At 34.3% G+C, this 23,403-nt stretch overlaps 1 protein-coding gene across 5 annotated transcripts in view; it reads left to right on the top strand.

Annotated features, from left to right (window-relative positions):
- The window catches only part of LOC135204185 (uncharacterized), a 56,281-nt gene that overhangs the window by 6,253 nt on the left and 26,625 nt on the right, over nt 1-23,403 (top strand). For 4 of the 5 annotated variants that reach the window (XM_064234253.1, XM_064234250.1, XM_064234251.1 and 1 more), the window contains exons 2-5: nt 1,408-1,466; nt 2,170-3,161; nt 22,359-22,652; nt 23,026-23,181. In XM_064234253.1, the coding sequence (XP_064090323.1) occupies nt 1,418-1,466; nt 2,170-3,161; nt 22,359-22,652; nt 23,026-23,181 (1,491 nt within the window). In that variant the 5' untranslated portion in view covers nt 1,408-1,417. The remainder of the gene's footprint in view (nt 1-1,407; nt 1,467-2,169; nt 3,162-22,358; nt 22,653-23,025; nt 23,182-23,403) is intronic. The other variant, XM_064234254.1, reaches the window with a different exon arrangement.

The raw sequence follows: 23,403 nt of genomic DNA, 5'->3' as shown, positions 1-23,403 counted from the left end.
GTAGTTTTTATCTTTCTCAGTTGTGAATTTTGACAAGTAGTACAGCATTGTCAAATTTATCCTTGTAGAAATTAATTTCCCATGTAAGATTGATGGGTCTCAACTTTTATTTACTGAATTTGAAGAAATCTGTACAGTATATTGTGAACAATCAGCAATCATGTTGCTAGTTATTACAAGCAGAATTAATTAATGATTACAACATGTTTCCCAGAGAATCAGTTTCTGTTCTTCAGTGAATACTAAATCTTTACATAACAAACATGGAGATTTATACCTTCTTTTTGAATCTTGGAAAAGTACAAGAGATTTACTTTACGATGTTAGTTATACATACATATATTAATGCCATTTGTCTTGTAGTAATATTACAAATAAGGAACTGGCAAAATGTTTATGTGAAATTATTCTTTTTGAACACCCCTTACTGGCATTCCCCAACACGTTCCACACATCATCTTAAGGCCACCTGAGGTCAAAATATTTTTTAATAATTTTCGTTTGTTAATTGGAATTGCAAGGTATAAAATTTGTTTGCATCATCAGAATTTTAAATGTTGAAATGGGAAAACTTCTGTGAGAAGTGAGTGTAGATAGGTGTATTTCATTATGTATATAACTACGTATAGTTAACACTATGGCCCATTTTAGTGTTTTAATTAGGTTATACTGAAAGAAAGGTTTTTGTTCCTTATGACACAACTTTCTAGTAATAATGCAACAGTCATACATATGAATGTTGTGTGATCTATTTTACACTTGTGGGGGGGGGGGGGGGGATCTCTATGCTCTATGGGATGTGGTTGAAGATTTGTCTATGAACAAAAGTGTGTTTCAGTATTTAGGTTTCATTTTTATAGTGTTCGTGTTTTGGGATATTGTTACTCCAACTTGGCATTTTATTAATTTCTTGTCATTGCAAAAGGGATTTTTGTGATATACGGACACCACCATACTTATGAACGAGTTACGTTCTGGACAGACATTTGTATTTTGAGTTGTTTGTAAGTAGGTTACTCTACTCTTAATGCCTATTTAAGTACGTAGAGTATGAAATAAGTCTATACATTACGGTACTTTTATTCATCCTAAAGCACAATACTGCACTGTTCATACATTACTGTATGAACAGAGTAGACACGCAAAACAAGATTTGAACTCTTGAGGTGGCTAAGGGGAGTCCTTGAACACAAATTTTAACTCGCAATTTTGTTTGCTTGTATCTGAATGTTTGCAATTGAATGTTCTTAAGTAAGGGAAGGGGGGTATCTGTATTAGAATTGAAGGGAATTATAGCATAATAAAAATTTGTTTGCAATGCATTTCAATGTTATATGAGAGATATAAAGAATAGTAATTATTTACATATTGAAAAGCATCATAGACAAACATTTTTAACTCTTTCAGATCACCTGAGATGTCGGAAACCGAAGCAACATCAGAAATGGAAGAGTCGGTGGTGTTAGGTTGGTATATTATATCTGTCAGATTATATGCATCTAAATTAATGTGAAATTTACTGAAGTACATAGTGAACATAATTTACCACAAGGTATATGATAAGCCTGTTTAGGTAGAGTGTTAGGTGCAAAATGTTGCTTTCATTGGTAATTTTTATTTATTTATTTATTTTTTTTTTGAGAAATATTTCATAAGCTATTGATGAAAACAATTAATGTAAATAAGTGAGTTTTATGATTTAGTCTAGTTGCTTATCAGAAGATATTGTACCTTAACTGTTAATGAAAGGTCAACCACATTCAGTCAGGTGTCAGATATGTTTGACATGCCAGCAGTTATGAAAGTTTGAGTTATGGCAAATGTACTCACTTTTATTAATTTTCTAACTGAACATTGGTCATTCTTGAGTCTAGAGGAACTTAGTTTGTAAGGCAAGTTAACCCTTTGAAGATATGGGGCTGTCATGGTGTTATTGTAAAATTGGATGCCTTTACATATTGTAAAATGTTGAATAGAAAACAAAGAAAATAAAAATATTGAAATCACCTGTTGACTTTGGACCAAAAATTTATGAAGATGACATCTTCTGAATCTCAACAGTTGAGAATGGGATGATGATATCACAATCTCAGAGGGTTAATGTATAACTTTATTGTATGTAAAATGACATTTTTACAAGACTTAACAGTTACTTTGTTGTTTTTGCAGAAGGTGAGAAGGTGAAGGTGATGAATGGTGTAAAGGAGATGGAGGATAAAGAAGTGAAAATGCAGAATGGAGATTCTGAGAAGTCGCAGATAAATGGTGATATTGAGAAAATGGATGATTCAGAGGTTTCGGAAGATCACAGTGCTAGTAGTGGGAATGACGTCAGTAACAGTGATGAACGACCAACAGAGCCTTCTAGGTCTGAAGAATCGTCTCCAAAGCCTGACACTAAGGCCAGTTCGGAAAGTAGTGATGCGAGTGCTAAAGTAGATTCTCATGATAAAGCTAATTCGGAGCCTGTTAGTGCAAAGAAAGCAGGTGAGCCCGAGCCCACCAAAGACAGTCCTGTTGCAGAGAGTACCTCTGCACCTGCAAATGAATCAAAGGGGGAATCCAAAATGGAAGTTGATGAAAAGAGTGAAAAGAAAGATGAGGCTATGGATGTAGATAAATCTGAAAGTGGTGAGAAGAAGAATGTTAGTAGTGCAGTGGAAAGTGAAAAAGAACCCAAGAAAGAGAGTGAAAAGGCAAAATCAGAAAGTGATGACAAAATGGATACAAAAGAAGCTTCATCAGAGAAAACAGATGTCCCTAAAAATTCAGAAAAGTCAGATGTGAAAGATGCAGAGGGAGACAAAAGTGATAAAAAGGATTCCTCCTCCGAGAAAGATGGAAAGGATCCCAAAAGTGCAGTTGCTGTGCCAGAACCAACGACGACCCCAGTTGGCCCAGTTACCCCAGTTACCCCAGTTGGGAAAGGTAAAAAGGCTAAGAAAGAAAAAAGTGAAGACGTTCAGGAAATTTTACCTACACGGCAACTGAGAGTGAGGAGAACCCCAAGGAAGTACACTGAAGATGACGATGACATCAAAATAGAGAAGGAAGTCATTAAAGATGACAGTGGGGATGATATCCAAATGATCGAGGAAAGTGATCCCTTGGCAATTAGTGATGCTGATGTCAAGAAAGCACAACTCAAGGATAAGAAGGAGGTATGTAGACCCATGCTGTCAGTTTGCATGTACATATATGTTTGTGAAGGAAAATTATGTAGTTGTGCCTATTAAAAATTTAATGAATAAGATGAATTGATGGTTTAGCAGTACTATTTTTAAGATTTAGGTCTTTTGGATTCATATAGTGTGCCAGGGTAGTTCTTTCCATAATTTTTATATTTTTTTCAATCAGATGATATTTTTTATACTAAATTGCATTGTAGGTGATTTTTGGTTTTTCAAGAACTATGTCTTACAACTGAAACGTCGTCTGGAGAGCCTTTTTATGATTTTAATTAAAAAATCTGCCATATACAGTATGATGGTCAAGTCACTTGGTCTGTACTATTGTTATTGGTAAATTTAATCACATTGACTGATTGTATCAAAGTTTAGTATGTACTGTGTGTACATGATTAAGCTACTAGTTATTCTGTCAGCTTGAGAAGAAGAAACACTTGTTGCTTGTATTGTTGGGTGAACTTGAAGTTTGAGTTGCAGTCAGCTTTGTTATTATTTAGGTTGAATTTCCATCACTTGTGAAGAATTTTTTATTATTTCTAACATTGCTGAACCACTTCACTCTGCTTGAGGGGAGAGTTTTTAGTTACTACTTTTACTAGTTTTTACAACAGGTTACTGTGATGCACGTTAATATAATTGAGAGTGAAGTAAAGAACCTGGGTTGATGACCTTTTGATTAGAGTTCTATTCGGAAATTGGTTTTGAATATGAACATTTTTGGAAAGATCGTAAGCAGCCTTGGTTTGTTTCAGTGGTGGAGAAAAAAAAATCACATTGAAGCTTTCGGTGCAGAATTGCATGAAACTACACATGAACATTACCTATAAACATTTGTTCTGGTGTAGTGTTCCCCTTTTTCTCACTTACTAAGGTTGGGATGGGATTTAGCAAAAGCATCCTACTGGTAGTGTACATAGTTGGTAAATAGTTATTTCTGACAATAAGGATTTCTTGTCATTAATTTTTCAATAATGTTGGCAAGTGACACTATGCCGTTTTGTGTGCAGCATAGTTTATACAATTCAATAATGTGTTCTTCTAGAGTATTTCCTCAACTAAAGCTACTGTATTTTGTGTTTAATGCTTCTGTCACTCCTTTTTCTTTTTCCACATAGCTGTCCAATCCCTTTAATTCTCACAGATTTCAACCACCCCCCCCCCCCCCCCCATCAAGTCATTTTATGCAGATTCTCTCACCTCTATATCAGACTGCTTTCACATGTACCGTTGTCTTACTTTCTTTTGGTCTGTATATTTGCAAAAAAAAAAAAAAAAATTTTTTTAAGACAATAGTATTCATTGCTTAATTAGGTAACTTTGAAGTGATACATTGTTATTTATTCAAGATGTTACGTATTAAAGCAAAACAAAATGGATAAACATTTTTTTTATTTATGAATGAAAAGTTTGGATCAGGGTGTTAAATGAAAGAAAGAAAAGGAAATTAATTGTCTAAGTGATTAAGTTGAAGTTTGATGTTAACAGAAATTTTATAGCCATAAAAAAATTTCCAAAGAATAGATTATTATACCATGCTGAACTGTTTATGAGATGTTAAAATTATAACCTCATTTAATGCATTGATATTTATGACAACTGTTATGCATATGCGTGTGTATATAATTCATTTATTCACCAGTGAAACACTATCTAGTGAGTTAGAAATGAATTACATAACTAAATGATATAGTACATAGCTTAATCTTACAAAAATGAAAATATATAAGAAAATACAAGATGACCTTTCTGCTACATTATTGTTATTATTCAGGCTATGACCCCTATTATATGGAATGTGCCCAAAGGGGCCTTTAAATTTAAATTCAAGCTTCCAAAGAATATGGTGGTCATTAGTAAAGAGGTAACCGAAGGTAATGCAAAACAATTGGAGCGATTACTTATTAGAAAAAAATAATTGAATTACAGTAATAAATAGATAAAAATATAAGTAAATTATTAAAATTTAAGGAGAATTGTTTTAGGATAGTAATGCTTGCACCTGTGCTTGAACTTTTGAAGATCCAATTGCATAACATCCTCAGGGAGAGGGAGACCGTTCCACAGTCCAACAGTGTGAATTGTATGCTTTATTGTTCTGCCAAGTGTAAGGATTTGATTGACTACGACTCACAAAGTACAGTATTGTTTTCCTAGCTATTTCTGTAAAGTTACTGATCAAGATGGGACACTAAACTTTGCTTCATTTTGAAGCTGAATTGTTCATTATCAAAGTCTGATGGAAAAAGAAAAATAACCATCTAAATGAAAAATTACATTTGACCAGTATCAGAAATTTGTATACTTGGCCATGAAATATTTGTCAGACACAAGGTAATAGATATATGTAAATTTTTTGCACCATGCAAGATAATAATTCTCTTAATAGATTATTTCTAAAGCCACAAAAAAAAAGAAGACAGATTTCTGGTTATTGTAGCTTGAGAGAGAATTTTGAGTGCAGCCTACAAGTACTATGAAATTAACCTTCATTTCATAGTGATAAAATTGGTAAAATTACATAGGAACATATATATTAACAGTATACGTATTAATGAACATTTTTGCAAGCCAACTGCTATACTTATGTCCATATATCTTGCACAAATGTATTTGATATTGTCAGTCACTGGCCAGTGTGTTAACTTCCTTGCATTCAGCTGAATGCAAGGAAATTAACACAGAATCCTGTGATGTCAGTCTCATATGAATAATCATTATATGATGACTATTTAAACAAATTATTTTTGTACGTATATCGTATAAGATACTTACATGTGTCATTGGATTTTCTGTGGTTGAATTGTAAATGGCACATATATTCAGTAAATTAATATCCATATCTCAAATGCTTTGACTAGTTCCAATGTCTTTTGGTTTTTTAACAGTATATCCTTTGTAGTATCCCTGTTAGTATTTTGGGCTATGTAGGTAGTTGTTTATTTAAACAAAATTGTGATACCTCTATTCTAATTCTGTACAGTAATATTCCACTCGATTATATGCTTCAACACAGCAAGAATTTATTTGTAAGTTGCTCTTACAATGAATTTTGGTTTTGTATTTTTTGTTTTTGAGTCCTGCTGCTAGTCTTTGTCCTTTTTTCTTCTATAATTAGGGTCATGGCTAAATTTTAGTACTATTTCACTTTTTAATATATTTGGATTTGTGCTCAAATTTAAGTGGTAGTTCATTCCAGTGGCCCAGGGTGTACCATGCTGAAAGCTCCATGGCGTTATTGGTGTTGAAATTTAAGAGGTAGTTCATTCCAATAGTCTGTATATACCATGCTGATAACTCCATGGCATGATGGGCTGCCCATTCATGCTTCTGCCTCCTCAGTGCACACTTTGGTTAGAGATATGTTTTGCCCATTTATGTAAAAAATTATGGTCATGTTGACAGTCATAAGCACCATCGAACGTCCTGTCAACTCATCTTGGAAGTTGTTCCTTGTGAATAATGCTATCCTCATCTTGACTGTGATGATGTGCAAGCAAATGTTTTAGTTCCAACCACCTGAAATGGTGTTCAGGGGTGTTCTCCACCCTGCCTTTGACACGTCCAAGAACAGCAGCATCTCTGGGGAAGAGGTGTTTAGAGATATCCCACTGTTAGGTTCCTGTCATCCAACTTCTATCCAAGGTCTGGCTGTGGGACCTGGGGTGATGTGATCAGTCGAGTGACAATTCTTCCTTCAAAAAAAAAAAAAAAACAGGCCATACATAAAGCAACAGCACTGTTGTTGTTGTTTTTTTATTATTATTATTTAGGTAGATGAAACCTATTCACATGGAACAAGTACACTAGGGCTATTGACTTGAAATTCAAGCTTCCAAAGAATATTGGTTTCAGTTGCCCACCACAGACCCCTCACTGCGGCAGTAACTGATCATGATACAGAGCCAGTGATTCTTTCGTCGCCTTGTGGAGCCATGAACTCGCGACATCTGAGCTGCGTGTCATGACTCTAGCTACCATACCAGCAGACCAGCTAATTTTCACAAGACTTCAGGGAAGGAGTATCAGGAACTATAAGTGCCGTGGGAAATTTCGTTGCATCTGATTTGTTGAATATTCTTCTTAGCCATTTTGAACACTGCCTTTCGCCTTTGCAGAGGAGGGAGGATTTACAACTAATGGAGGTATGGAGTCTGGAGCTGGTATTGGAGTGGAAAGAGGAGGTACGGAGGGTGAATTCCCTTCTCAAGACACTAATGATATCCTTGCTTTCCTCCCTCTTCAGTCATATGTCTCACTGGGAGACCAAACATTCTTGCCTACTGTGTACTGGACGCAAAGATTGAGTTCAGGGTCAGTGGGGTGGGTGCTGCCACAAATCTTAAACACATCTGTTTACTATGATAGCATAGGTATGTGTTGGTCATCCTTTGAGATGTATAATTCTTAGGCACTATCTTGCTGAAATGGCCAAGTGCAAACACAGCACTATTCTGGCAGAGACCACCTATATGGGAATTCTTTGAGATTAGTTGGTCTGTTGTATTGAGCGATGGGGGACGGGGGGGCATAAGAATGTAACCCCTCTTTTAGGACTAACAGCAGATACCAAAAATAGGTTTTTTGTACACCAGAACTCTTCTTCTTTTTTAATTTTCTATAAAATAAAATCTGTGCTTAAAAAAATCATGGAATTTATAGTGGCCAAGTTGTATATGTGAATAATGTTGCTTACCCTTTCTTTTCCTGTTACCAGTGTTGTGTTTATATTATCAAGAATTAGGTTGGAGTAGAGCGACCAATCTTTATATGGCCTCTTGGTATGAAAATTTGTTTTAATTTATTTCATTAAATCATTAGCAATATGCAGATTGTTTAGTTGAATTATTTTAATCAGAAAAGAGCTAGCTTATCAGATGATGCAGGCTTTGGATATGTGATTGTGCTGAATTTCCTTTATCAATTTTTGTGTGATATTGATTTTAGCATTAATTTAAAACTTGTCTCATATAACTTTCCAAAGGTTGCACTCAAGAACCTGTTTGAATTAGTATAAAAGGTCAAGGTTAGATAGACCAAGGTTACTATGCAGCTCCTCATGGCATCTGTAGTTAATCTCAGCAATAAATTAATCCTTATTCCCCCCTCCCCCCATTTTTTATACAGTACTAAACTTTATTTTTATTTTTTTCATGCATCAAAACACTTTTGTTTTTCTTTTTTTCTTTTTTACTCAAGGAACTATGAAATCTTTTATTGTGGAATGATGATAATGCTGGTTGTTGGTCGAGTACCTATGTATACCATGAAGAGGTCAGTCATTGAATAGTCACTTGGGATTTTTGGTTGCCCATCTTAACTGAGAATGAGTAGGGATTTTGGCATAATTTTTCTACCTTTCTGAAGTAGGGAAAATTTTTAATTGAAATTATTGCATGTTCATTTATGACCATGATAGAAGTAGTACCATGAAGATGACATTATTGAAGTTTTCAGAGATACTTGAAAGGATTTCTGAGGCCGTTTTATGCCTCTTAAGTACAGTGACAGTTTTCTTTAAACCTTAGAGGAAAGAGATTAAATGCAGTCTATTTGTTGAATTTCAGAATGTATAGGAAGTATGATATTATAAAGATGATGTAGGCTATCATTTGAGTTGGTGGTTAGTTCAGTCGACTTATTGTCCCTGTAAATAAACTTGAATTTTTGTAGTACGTGGCAAAATGGTTATTAAACTTAATGTTTTGGAATTTTGTAGACATTTTTATCTGACACTACTTTATGGGGTCTCGTTTGCATTAAGTAATTTTTTTCCTGATGCTCACTGAATTAATGAATGCCAATTTTACGGGTAATTTTTCTTTTTGTATATTGTATTTAATTACTGCTCTTATAAGTGAAGTACATTGATGTTTCCTCTCTCTCTCTCTCTCTCTCTCTCTCTCTCTCTCTCTCTCTCTCTCTCTCTCTCTCTCTCTCTCTCTCTCTCTCTCTCTAACTAGAGTACTGTAATATCATTGATGAAGTGGGACTGTTAAACAACGGTAATGGGTACATTGTTTATAAGTTCTGATTTCATGCTAGTATATTTTATTTGAACCCATATGGGTTTATATATGGCAAAAGATGATCTTTTAATATACGAATTAGGCTGGTTAGATAGTCTGTATACAACACTAGAATTAGGTTGTCACATGTGATTCTTGGTGTGGAAAAAATTTGTTACGGTGATTGTACCTAATTGGTGAAAACAGTCACAAAAAGGTTAACGTTTTGGATAGGTAATGCATTCAGTTTAACCTGTGCTAAAGACAAAATTATTCTTTGCTACTAGATAAGGTCACATAGAGAGAGAGGTTTTGTGATCAAAAGAAAAGTAAAGATTAGTTGTTATTGGGTGGAAGACACATTAGTAGAACTTGCCATTACAGTATAAGAAACCAGTACTACAGAATATACTTTTTGCAGCACTTTTGATGAAGGTATGCTGAGAATAAGCAAAAGTAATTGTTAATGGCTGGTATTAAACCAGTACGTATTTTGAATTCATATTATAAGAGGACTTTCATATAAGCATTTTATATGATTTTATGTGAAATATTAATTGAGATGGGTACCTGCTTTTATCATATTAGTTACTACCTACTTGTTATGTTATAATATGCACTACTACTAGTTTATGGTAATATGGCTCTATCAGCATTCCTCATGCTTACGTCTCCCAGAGTAAATATTCCATCAAGGTAGCAGATGCGTTAGTTAAATGTAATAGGTACCATAAGGAAGAGTTCCCTCTTCCCTATGTAATTTATATGCTTGGTAGTGATCTTAATCTGTTGTATTTTATTTTACGCTCAAAATTAAAATACCAAAGATATTTTCATTGGAAGGAAAGTCAATAAAAAGTATTTATTTAATAAGTAACTTGTGCTAAATAACAGAAATCTATGATTTATGATCTTTTTTCACCTTGAAAAAGTTGCAGTTGCATTATCATTCACATGTCCTCTTATAAGGTGAGAATTTAACCACCCACAACCTCTGTGTAAAAGGTTGTAAAACATAATTTACTCTTTAATTAACATGTGTGGTGTGCTCTTTGGTTATAAGTGAATTTGCTGAACTATTCAAAATCCCAGTTTGGTTTACGTACTTTTAATATTGGTTTTGTGACTTGTGTTTTTGTGCTCACTTGCATTTCTGTTGTTGCCCAAAAGTTTTTGCAAAGTTGAAACACTTTCCTGGAGATGGAGAAGTTATCAACAAGTAAGAAAACTATTTAAGTTATACAAAAGTTGTATCATATTTTGTTTTTGTACGTTAGTAAGTTTTCATTATCAGTACTATGTATGTAGCTTTAACAATGAAGTAAGGATTTATTACGTCAAATGTGTAATTTATGTGGCTGGAGAACAACTTCCTTCATAAGTAACTGTAAGAAAGGATAATTGAAATGCAGTTAAAAGAAGCAGGAATAGCATTGGAATAATTTTCAGTGAAATTTATTTCAGTCTGTGCATACGTACGTTTAATGTTTAGAATTTGTGGATGCATTCTTTTAAGAAATATTTTTCAAGTTTGAGGTGAAAGTGAGGTAAACTAAAGTTTAAGAAGTTGGACATCTAAGTGGGGAAAAACCAAAGAGACCAGAGAAAAACTGAAACCCCAAAAGCAATGCAGCTGGGCTTGTAGAATCACTGCAAAGAACTGAAATTAGTACTCACAGCAGGTCGAGATTTTAAAGGCCTGTTGACTTTTAGAAATGGTTACATACTCCTGACTGCTGACTGATAGTATTGATTGTTTTGGTGTGTAATGGGCATTGGTAACTTTGGCTATTCTTTTTGCTTAGTTCTTGGTCACTGTCTCTTTTGTGAAGTTGTTTTAGTGTTTACTATTTGGTGGGAGCCCAGGACTCACACTGAGCAGTTGCATGTAAAATCTAATCCTGAGTTCATTATATATACTATATTCAGTTGAAGGGGAAAACATAGGTACTGACATAGATACCCCACCCACATGAATATAATACTGCCCTGTTATACACAAGTCAGCAATCTTTCACTCTAAGGATTTCATATTTTTGGTCACAGTTTGCCTGTCTTTCACACTAAGAATTATTTAGTTATGTCCAGTAATAGCAGTTGAATTTAAAAGGTCTTCCTGTACGTAGAATGTAAATTATATTAATCTAAAAATGACAAGTTATTTTATATTGATGAATCATATGCAAGAGCTTCATATTCTTACTGTTGGTAAATCACAGAAGTTTTATCTTGGAAGCCCTTTCTTTTCGCTTACTTGGGGAGTAAGCTTACCAACAACCTTGTTGTTGTTGTTGTTGTTGTTGTTGTTGTTGTTGTGTGGTGGTGGTGGTGGTGGTGGTGGTGGTGTGGTGGTGGTGGGTGGTGGGTGGGTAGGAAAGTTCTATGGAAGAGTCTAGAAACATCTTAAAAAGGTGTTTTATGTTGTTGAAGATACAGGAATTTTAAAATATTTATAATTTATTAGCATGAAAATATAAAGATTTAATGTGCATATTAAGGGGACCGGCTGGGAACCCTTATATATGGGGGTATAGGGCGAAAAATCCAGTCATGAAAAAATTCATGGAGCTTCATATGGCAATTGAGAATACGTATACTAAATATTTCGTCAAAATTCCTCTTACTTTCGTAGTTACAGGGTAATTAGTTAACGTAACTCAATAAGCCTAAAACATTGATCCGTACAAGAAAATGCAATATTTCTTCTGTTATCGTAAATTTTGATAATTATTGTCAAAGAAATTGGGAGAAATGGCATCTGTAGACATTCCCCGAGACGAGAAGGGAGACTTCATTCAGGTACCAAGTCCAGCCATGATCCAGTACGAGCACAAACTTAAAGTAGTCTACACGTTCGATTTCACCTCTGACATTCGCTTGCTTTTATGTATGTTTATGTATATTTCGGCAAGAATTTCATCATGCCAATGAGGAAAAGACAAGGAAAACATCTCGCTAACACAGACGAAGAAAAATCGCTCAAGTATTTTTACAGAATATCATAATATACGCGTAGTTGGTGAAGAGAGAGGGGAGGGTTGTGTAGTAACGCCCCCGTCTTACCTGACAGCACACGTCACACTGTGCCCAAGGCTACGATCTTCGAGCAAAGAGATCTTCATTTATGATAAATAACATAGTTTTGGTTTTTTAATACCGAAATGAAATTCATAATAAGCATGATTTATTAAATTGTCTTTGTGAAAAGAGAGCACACCTTCGAGTTTAACCTCTTACATTCTCTTCCATTTACGTTTGTTTATCTTTGTTTCGGCAAGAATTTCATCATGCCAAAGAGGAAAATACAAGGAAAACATGTCGCTAACATACAGAAGAAAATTCGCTGTAATAAGCCGAGTTAGTGAAAGGGAGAGAGAGACAGAGAGTGAGTTGCGTAGTAAGGAGTGCCCCATCTTGCCTCAAGCAGTGCCTCAGGCTACGATATATGAGCAAAGGGATCATCATTTATGATTAAATTATGATAAATGAAATAGTTTTGGTTTATTAATACACAAAAAAGAAATATACATTCATAATAATCATTATTTATTAACATTGTCTTTAGTATAGAAATACGAAGGAAAACTTTGAACGCCTGAATCTCAAAACTATACTTATTGACCTTCAAAATCTATCTTCTCACTTAGTTTTAAAGCTATAACATTGGAATTTGGTATATAACTCAGAAAGTTTAAAGCTATAACATTGGAATTTGGTATATAACTCAGAAAGACATTATAGAACAATCAAATGAAGCCCTTTTTTCCAATCATTGTTTCGTCTTTTTTTATAAATTTTTTTCTCCTGATTTATAGGGTTTATTTTTTTACCATATTGAAAAATTCATATCTAGCAAAAAAATGACATTTAGAAAAAAAACTCCTCATTCAATTGGAGGTCTACATCAGGTCTATATATGGTAGTAATCCTAGGTCTTAATATTAAATAGTATCAAGGGAGGAGATAGAATTTGAAAAATGGTTATTTTCGGGATAAATCGCCCTGGCGTCACAAAACCGAAGGTCAGAGGCGAAAGTCATATGCGGTTTGGAGATGTCCCAAGTCACCTTATTAAGTGGTATGAATATCAAAGTCCTGTCCTTAAAAAATGGCATTAGCCGGCCAGCCCCCTTAAACACTAGAGAAAAATTATTTCTAATCAAAATATAGCTTATTTATTTTGATTATCATTGGTGAGGCAAGACTGTATTTGACCTTAGATTTTACCATGATTTATTTTTTGTACTAAATTTAGACTGTTTCTGTTCGAGTATTCTGTTTCCACTTACAAATGAGAATACATGAACATGTTTAATTTGTGTTGTTTTTATTTGATTCTTGTTAGTATAAGTACAATGAAGACCAATTCATATTAAGTTAGGAATATAATGTTTACAACTCAAGCAGTACTTTTAGAATTTGTTGATAATTTTTTTAGTAAGATTGCACATGCCCTCTTAATTTACATCACTTGAGTTAGAGAATTTTTAATTTATTTTGATGTCTTTAATGTATTGAAACGAAATGGATAGGTAACTTTTTACCAAAGTATCGTAATTGTTACTAACCATAGTAAGAAAGCGAAGATGTACGTATAGGTAATCTTTGACCAATGGTACAATATTTTCATTAGCAAGCTACCAGACAGTAATTGATGTTTCCTGTGCTTTGTAAATCTTAGTCTCCTTAATGTTGCCCATAATATCAAACAAGTACATACTGTTGGAATGTTGTATTGTTTGTGGAGTTCAATAAAAGAGTTGAGGCCGCTTCCACACCGAGTACATGAATGGCCTAAGGGTTTTTGTATGATCTTTTACCAGACCCCAAAGACCTGTTGTAAGTTCTAGTAAAAATGCTTTTGCATAAACAGTACAAGGAATAGTCGTCGGTTCTACTCGTAATCTTGTTGAGCCTTTGGGCCATCTCCAGGAGGTTGCATGTCTTTCCATAGCTATGTAGTTAGTAAGGCCAAATTAACTGAATTGAGAAAAGTACCTACTCGGCAAGGAATAAAGTTTATGAACAATTAGTACTTTAGCTTATAAAAAGTTTAGCAATGATTTGGGTTCTTGCACACACCTTTAGAACGGGAAGAGCCAATTTGTTGAATCTAGTATCTTGTTAATAGAATAAATAAAGATGAAAGTTTTGTTGCAAGCTAAACTGGTTCTCTGTTGTTGACATCATTATTAGACTAAGATGCCCCCTTTTCCTTGATACTCTCTTCAAGGTTTTGATTTGGGGTTTTTTGTTTATTCACTGTCTTCTTTTGCAGTGAGAAATGAAATACATGGCTTATGGTTGTATCTTGCATCTCTGTTATTGTTATGTAAAAGTTTTAAGAGGTTACCTTAGTTTCTGAGTAAACTGGAATTATTGGTGGAAAGGTTCAAGTTTTGAGAGACAGACACCCTATAAAGTTGTTTTGCTAGAAGGTGTAAAATAGTTTCTTTCATTATTTTTCTTTGGTGAAATATGTGGGTATCAACTGAAAATTTTGAAGGAATTAGCATCTGTTGCATAGTTTTATGAGATGTCTTTTGTACCAGTGTGATACTGCATCTCCCCAGATGCAAATTTTTTAAGCAAATTGGATTTATTTGTGCATATTTACTAATTGAAAACGAGATTATGATTTGCATGTAAAGTATTGGAAGTTCATCTCAACCCATAAGATTCCCTGGGGTTCAGAATGCATTTATGGTAAAACATACGTACTTGCTTCTGGCTTACCACGTATACACTTACTGATAATTTTCTTTCTATCATATACTGAGATTTATTTTCTATGAAATATATTGATTTTAGTTGTATTTTGAAGCAAGTAAGTACATTTATTGTAGTTTTTAAAAATGAAAAATTCCCTTTTCTTACTAAAAAAAAGGTATAAAAAGCAATAAAGATTTTGTTGTCATCAATGCCTCTCACTGGATTAAAAATTAAGTAAAACTGCGTAAAAAGTTTATGATTCACCAATTTTCCCCATTTAGCACTGGTTTACTGGTAATAAAATGTATTACTTTGATACTTATCTACTGTTATAGATAGTTTATATATCCCTGCCTATTGGTGTGGAGGTATAAACTATCTTTAACTGTAGGTAAAATTCATCCCAAAAATTTGTTTAAAATGTGGAAATATCACTACCAAGGGTATCAGATGGAAAGACTTCTTTGTTCCCCTTTTTCCTGTAAGTAGGAGATGTAATGTATCCATCAAGAATAAGGATTTCTTGGTTTAAAAGGAATAAACAATAAACATATGAAACCTCCCCTAAATTTTAACTAAACACTTATCTGGACCTTTTTTTCTTCTTTTTAGGTTAGTTATGAATTTTCAAGAGATTTATCTTTGACAAGTCACCATTTTCAATTTAGATCTTTTCTTGAACAAGAAATAAAACATCATTGTAATTTTAAACAAGAATAAGAATGGGCTTTTTGTCTTACAAAAAAAATTAATGTGAATACAGTACCTATATAGAGAAAAAAAATCAGGAATACTGTGTGTGCATAGTAAGAGAGACACCATTGTTATTTGTTCTCAAGGGGTACTTAAGTGATTGGGTTGGGGCCATGCAAGGGTTATAACTTAGGGGTACAGAGATAGTATTTCTCATTCACCTCTATAAGAAATTATTAGTTGCATGATTACTACTTTCAAGTCAAAGACATGACAATTTTTGGTGCTTTGATGATGATTTTCTTTCTTGCTGATTATACAATTTTTTAGTGTGTAAGAGGAAAGCCACTTTGTTAGAATGAATCTTATTTGCTTGTTCACTGATATATTTCATTGGAGGAAGGTCTTTGGGGTTGAAGTTTGTGTTTAGGCCATGTTGAAGGGGACAATAACTGATTCTTGAACCAGTTTGACAATGGAATTTTGGAGGGTCGCCTGTCATGCCTCTTACTGGCATAGTTTGTCTGTATCTAGATAACAGTGGCTCTTCAGTAACATGAACAAGTTGCTTTGTTTTTTTTTTTCCATTTTTACAATTTTTCGTCATATTTCGTTGACCCGTATGTCAAACTCCTTTCTCTTGTAAGATTTTCCTGGTATATAAACAATGAAGTTTTGATCTAAATCTCAAGTTTATGAAGATTTAAAAAAAGTGACATGCACTTAGATTCTTTGTTTGATGAAATGCATTTAGATATGTAAAGTAAGTTTTAACAAATCTTAGTAAACCAAGCTGCTTTAATGTTGTACAGTTCTTTAAATTTTGTTAGCAGCAGAACATGAACAGTTGTTATTGCCACAGTTAACAATACAGCCGCACAGATATTTTAAGTTCTAATTCGTAGTTATTACCACAATTAACAATACAGCCACATAGATATTTCATAATTACACCACTATTATTTATCCTAGTGTCTAGGAAGAGAATTTTAAACTTGTGCCAAGTCAGGTGATATTTGTTTGATTTACCCAAGCAAGTCAACAGTAACCTTGCTAACATTTGGCTGAGTATATTTGAAGTATGTAGTGGAGAACTTGAACCAAACAACTTTAACTTTTAACTGTAGTGAAAAATTGTTGCTTAGGCTTCTATGAGAGAAGCAATGTAGTTTAGGTCCTCTTTATCTTTTTAGATATATTTCAGAACCTACTGAAGATAATAGTAAACCATAAGTATCACGCTTATGTAAATGTGATTTGTGTACCATGTATCATAATGCTTAATTGTAATTGTGAATGCACAGCAAATGATGAACATTATTAGGATGATATCTTCTTAATGTTTTAACTTAACAAATCAAAACCACCTTTGAAATGTCGGAACAAATCAAAACCACCTTTGGAATGTCGGTACATGTGACGTTTGTTTTATTTGGATCATATCGAGAACATTTTCTCACTAAGACAGAATGTGACATCACTAATCTTATGCTCTGTGATCATTGTTATGACAAGCAAGGGCTTTCTAGCTCAAACAGATAAATAGCAACAACAAATGTGTGATCATGCTGGATACAGTCTGAGAGAAACAAAGGAAGAGGAGTTATATGCTGTATGGTGCTGGCCATGGCATGGCCCAACAGCTATTATGTTACAGCCTGCATTTTCTTGTTGGGTAGATTGAAACTTATGAATAGTTTACACTACTGTTGTTTTTTCTTATTCCCCTTCCACTTAACTGAATTTTTAGCATGCATTTTAGGCCAGTAGAGGAAGTTGAAATGATATTACAGTTTTGCAATTTTTTGCTAACAAAGTTTATATTTCACATTCATGTTCCTAGTTTTAATGAATGTGGAGTTTTTAGTTCTAGAGGTGTGTAAACCCATTCAACCCATTGATTCATGTTGAAACTTGTGACTTCTTGAACATGCTAAAAAAAATGGTGTTGCTGGTTTGATGGTGAAAACAGGTTTTGCTTGGTCATTACTTCATTTGCTTCTGGGATCACCACATAAAGATATAGCGTTGGTACTGTCTGTCATTCATCAATGGTTCTTTTTGTTATTTTAATGGATTTTTTTTTTTTTTATAATTTTTTGTTCCATATCCTAAGCTAGTTGGTTATGTTACTCTAATACTGAAGTGATGTATGGTTAAATATCAATATAAATTGATACCGGATTGACGTTTTGGTTCAAAGCTCATTTCACTCGTTTACATTGGCATGGAAAACAGACGTACAGTGAATAACTTCTTGCTCTTTATTGGGTAAGTTGTAGATAGTACTGTTTTCATTAATTGGACATTTTCTTCATAGGATGTTCCATGTATGATAGGTTTCATGTGTTACACATACGATCACCTTTGTGTTATGAATTATATATCAGTATATAATCACCATATAATAGTATCTTTGAATCACATGAGGTTACTCAGAAGAATTTATGCTACGAGAACAAATCACTCCTGCAGGAATTAGACTGAGAAGGTATGGGAATGTTCGGTGTTTCTTGGTGCATACTACCACAATTTATATTGGGGCTAAAAAAAATTATAGATGAAAGTTATCATCAATTATGTTATTTTGATTGAAACCTTTCACTATCTCCTTGATGTAAGAGCTCTGCCAGATACACCCATTAATAGTATCAGGTAGGAATGCTCTGATTTCTGTCAGTTGACTGTGGAACTTGTTTATTTTATACAAGACTTAATACCAGTTGTCGCTCAGGTTATGGAAGTGATGGATAAGAATTATAAGGAAACAAGGTCTTTATAACAAAAAACAAGTTTTCCTAAACAAACCAGTTGTTGCTCTTTTCTAGGTCTCCCATGTTGTGAGATTTTTATAGTATGTTGACCAAAGAGAATTCCTATGCTGTAGGTAATCACATGTTCCTTAGTTTGCAGTTTGCCTTTCACAAGGGTGGGGTGCTTACAGTGGTGTTTAAAGTTTCCAGTTTCTTACAGAAATTGCGAGATTTTGTAGTCATGAAGTTAATAAAATTGGTCTTGAAGACCTCTTCAAACTTCATCTAGTATAATTAGTGAGGTTTTCATTGTTTTGGGTGGTGTTGGGAACATTTGATCATTCAGTACCAAAAGAATTTAGCCAGTAAATGTTCTTCTTTTTAGCTGATAAAATGTCAAGCGACTACAGGGGAGTAATCTCTGGCCCACTTCTTTTCGTATTCACAGTACCTTGATAACAATATTGTTGCTTATGTAGGTAGTAATCAGTCCCATTTTTAGAGTATAGACTGACATTACTAGATTGCTTTACTGAGGTTTTGTTAATATTAGTTTGTGGTTCAGGTTATGGAGGAATAAGTTGTTAAATTTTTTGCCAACTTTAATTTATTCAATTTATCCAAGATTTTGCTATTAGTTTTTCATAAATCTTATTTTTTTTTGTATTTGGATCTTGCTTGGCTTTACCAACCACATAATTTTCCAGAAGTTTTATTCCGGCTGTGACCTGCCAAATTTTTTAAAATTTGTTAACTAGGCTGACATGAGTTTCTCTTTGTAGTTTTATTTATCTTATATTTTTTTAATATTCACCTATTTGATTTTTAATTAGTTTTAGTTCTTACTGGGTTGCTCTTCACATGTAGCATTAAGCTTATTACCTGTAGGTTATTCACCCTTTAGTGTAAGCAGTGGTTATCCTTCCAGTGCAGTTGCTTACATTACCCTTACTGGAAGCAGAGATCCTTCCAACCCAAGAGCCCTGATTTGCACTTTTGACCTACGCAGGAGCCAAGCAAAGTTAGAATTGTGCACAAGAGATTCTCCTCTCCTCAGATAGCATATATTCATAGAGTTTATTACAAGAAATATTGAAATTCTTGGAAGAAGATTTAAGTAGAACTGTGGGTTTTCAGTGTTTTGTTTGGTGTGCATTGCCTTCCCTTTTTAGAGACAGTCCTGCTGCTGTCACCTCTGTTGGTTACCTTCAACATTTATGCCTATGACACGGAGAAGTATTGGGCTTTAGATAAGGAGGTAATTTTACTTGTTACAAAGGGAATTGAGTCACCGGGGTTCTACAATAGACATCTTAGTCTTTATAGAGGCTTTGGTAGGATGGAGGCCAGTTACAGACCTCTGTCAGCTCAGCAGATTTCTTCGACTTTTAGATGGTGAATGTGGATCCCTGAAGAGATTGGTGATGAAGGGTTACTTTTTGACCTCTGGATCTAAAGAACGTGTACTGTACGTGTGAAAGGTTGAAGTTTACTTGTTCAGAGTCCTCTGCTTTGGCTTGCTGACAGCTCCTTAGTTTTACTAAAACTCTGGTTCCAGCCGCTGCTTGGTCCTACAGTGAGGATGCATTTCCACTATTACACCGATGACTTACTGATAATGGCTTTGTCAAGGCAAGATCAGGTTTCAATTATCCCTTTTTCATGTCTATAAAGCTCTTTGCATCTGCAGTGAACTTATGGCCATACTGACTCCTTTCTTGAAAGTACTTCTGGTTGTGTCCATCATGTAGTCCACTGGCATGCTTGCCTGACTGCCTAGTCCTAATTTGCTCTGGGTTCTAATGGAAAAGTGTGTACCTCACAACTTTTAGGATTCACTCTACAGTTCCAACTAGCCTACTTTTTTAAAGTGTTATCATTACATATTTTAGGAGTATGTATCAATTCATGCAGTGAATAAGGTGATTTTGAGTGGTAGCAGCCGGAAGAGAATTTTTAGGTAGGAGTTTTGTAGTCCCACCAGACCCAGAAGTTCTTATGTTCTTGGGCTTACTGGGTGAAGGTTGTGGTGTTCTTTCCCTGGATCTCAAGTGAGAGGAGCTTTGTCTCAATAGGAACAATTACTGATACACCTCTTAGAGCTAAGACTGTTTTTTAGACCTCCAAGAATTTGTGAAGTTAATCAAAAGGGGAGAAAACGTGGGTTTGTTAAATAAGATGAATTTTTGTGTGTGAATATAGTTTCTTGAAAGCTTGCATATTCGTAGCATTTCATAACATTATCTTTGCACTTAGTGGTGGTACATTCTTCCATTCATAACTGACTTGTAGAGGTATAACAAAGTGATTATTTCATGGTTATCTTTTGGTAGTCAGATGTTGCATAGCTTATGATTTATCATTTCAGCTGTTTATTGACCTCCTCAACAAACTACATTAATGAGAAATTAGACATTTGTAAATTTCTCTTTGATTATCCATATATTAGCTCTTTAAAACCATTGTTCACCATGAGATAACCATTGAGGCCTCTGTTCAGTTTAGCATAACCAAAAAGTATGGATTATTATAATTTTTATCTACTAATTAGGACTTCCACAAAACTGGGAGTTTAGAGTTATTACTTCTTTTGGAAATGAAAAGTTATACATATAGCTACAAGCAAAAATTTGTTCAAATTTAAAAAATTAACTACAGTATCTCCAATTAGCTATCTCACTTAAGGAGTAGTCATTTTAAATTTTAAGATCTTAATTTTGGCCAGTATTTTTCACTTATTTGCGAGATTTATATTCTGTAGTAAGTTTGATAGCTTGCGCATAATGAGTGAAAGCTATCTTGAGTTATTTTCCTACAGAAATATGCATAGATGAGCAATCATTATTTGAGGAAGTGAAATTGGCGAATACGTAGGATTGGACCAAAAATAGGAAAAATATTAAATTTCAAGTTATAAAAACTGTTAAACAAAAAACTCAATTCATGAAATAAATTATGGAATTTTTTTTCCTGATGTGATTTTTTTTTCTGATGTGATTGTCTTTTCTTATGGGATCAGCATTTCTTAAAACCTTTCTCAATATATATTCAGCAAGCATACATTCTTAATTAGTCCCCTTCCAAAATGGGCAGCAGCAGTAGGTTTTACCTCTGTCTGTTTGTGTACACTCACTTTAATATCACAGCTCTACATGGCTGATTTGAACAGAGTCCAAACTTGTATAGGTAGACCTTCTCGCATAGGTGTGCAGGAAGGGTTATCCACTTGTCGCTTCAATCTTGATCTCAGTCATTGTGCAATGATGTGTCCAAATTCTTGAGAGTATGTACAGTACTCAACTTCATATTTAGCATAAATGCTTCTCTAATCAATCCCAGATAACAGCAAGGTCAGTAAACAATCTAAATTTAGCTGGGATTAAGGGCAATTGTATCACAAACAACTTTGCCGTGAGAAAATGTTCATGAGTTCTTTACCTTTTCAAAAAATTTAATAGTTACATCAACGTAATGTAATAAATTGGTTGACTCATAAAGAGCAGTTGTTTTATGCAGTATCAAGAAGACTGACTATGGCAGAAAAGTATATAAACATTGAGATATTGTTGGCAAGCAGTTTTGTCACCTGAGCTCAGACCCCTGGATTGAAGGGGACAAAATTGTCATTGTGACAGCCCAAGGAATTACAGGTTGGCAGTTGTTGTTGCAATATTATAAAGTACTGTAGTAATGTTTTGAAACTCAGATCAGAATACTGTGGTTTCAGCTAGAAATACCCTATGGTTAGTAATTTTTAGACATACAGTAATTGGTTAAGACCCCAGCAATAGGAAGGAGTCTTGGTCTAGTCATAAGAGGTAAATGAAAAAAAAAAAAATAGGTAGATCCTTAATCCTAGGTATTAGTGTCTAGTCAAATTTTTCAAAATTGATTTTTGTAAAGTTTACCACCATGCCATGACTAGACTGGTAAAAATCACATTAACATTTTTTTTTACTAGTAAGCTAATTAGTATAGTTCATTCATAGTAATTTATTTTTTTTCAGGTGGTGAAATCAAAGGACCCAAATGTAATCATCATTGACACAAATACGTTACTGAAGAATCAGGGAAATTTAGCAGCAGCAGTAGCACAATCATCTTCATCTGCACCAGTTGTTTCTACCCCTCCTGCCGTGTCTACAGCCTCTGTTGCCACTGCAACCACCTCTATAAATGCATCCGTCAACACAAGCCACAATACTGTGTCAAGTGTCAATATACAGACAGCGATACAGGCAATTACTGGTGGGGTGCCTGCTCAGGGATTGCAATCTGCTTACATCACTGCTTTACAGCAGGTAATTGATATGGTACTGTGTATGATTTGGGGAAGTATAATATAGTGCTATTAATATAATTTCTATTTAGGTGTATTGGTTTAGTATTTTTAAATTTATTGAATCTAGTGCATTAATTTAGAATAAGTATGTATATTATTTCTGAAACCAGTAAATATTACCAATTTAGTGGTTGATTAAGATTTGGTTATAGTAGCATAATTGGTAAGTTACAGTTGATTTTAAATCTGTTAAAAAGTTTAGCCTTTTTAGTACTACATTGCATAGAAGCTGTACATGTATGGTATCTAACACTGAAAGGTGTTCATGCCCATCCCTTGCACTTTGCCCTGCCCAAAAGCCTAATGGTGTTGACCTGGATGGCCTTTTACAGGTGCTGTTGGCTCAGGGTGGTCAGGTTCCTATGAACTCTCAGCATCTGGCACAGCTGCAGCAATATTACAACAGTTTAGGTCATTTACAGGATGATGCTTATGTGATTGAGGCGCCCTCATTCATCGTGCCATACGTTATGGAAGGGAAACCAAAGGTAATGATGAAGTGTGCCTTTTTGTTGTTGCAGTGTTGTGTGTGTACACCTGTGTTTTGCATAACTGTTCAGTGAGAAAGACTTGAATGGACCATTTCAAGACTTCTGTGCCTTGCCAGATCCCCACTTATCATTATTGCATAATACTGGAAGGTACTGATTTCTTTCCAGTTAACATTAGGAATTGTACGTATCTTCTCTTTTGTTATGTAAGTGTAATTT

The sequence above is a fragment of the Macrobrachium nipponense genome, chromosome 44, assembly GCF_015104395.2.
Source record: "Macrobrachium nipponense isolate FS-2020 chromosome 44, ASM1510439v2, whole genome shotgun sequence".
NCBI lineage: Eukaryota > Metazoa > Arthropoda > Malacostraca > Decapoda > Palaemonidae > Macrobrachium > Macrobrachium nipponense.
This window is presented reverse-complemented; position numbering and strand designations above follow the sequence as displayed.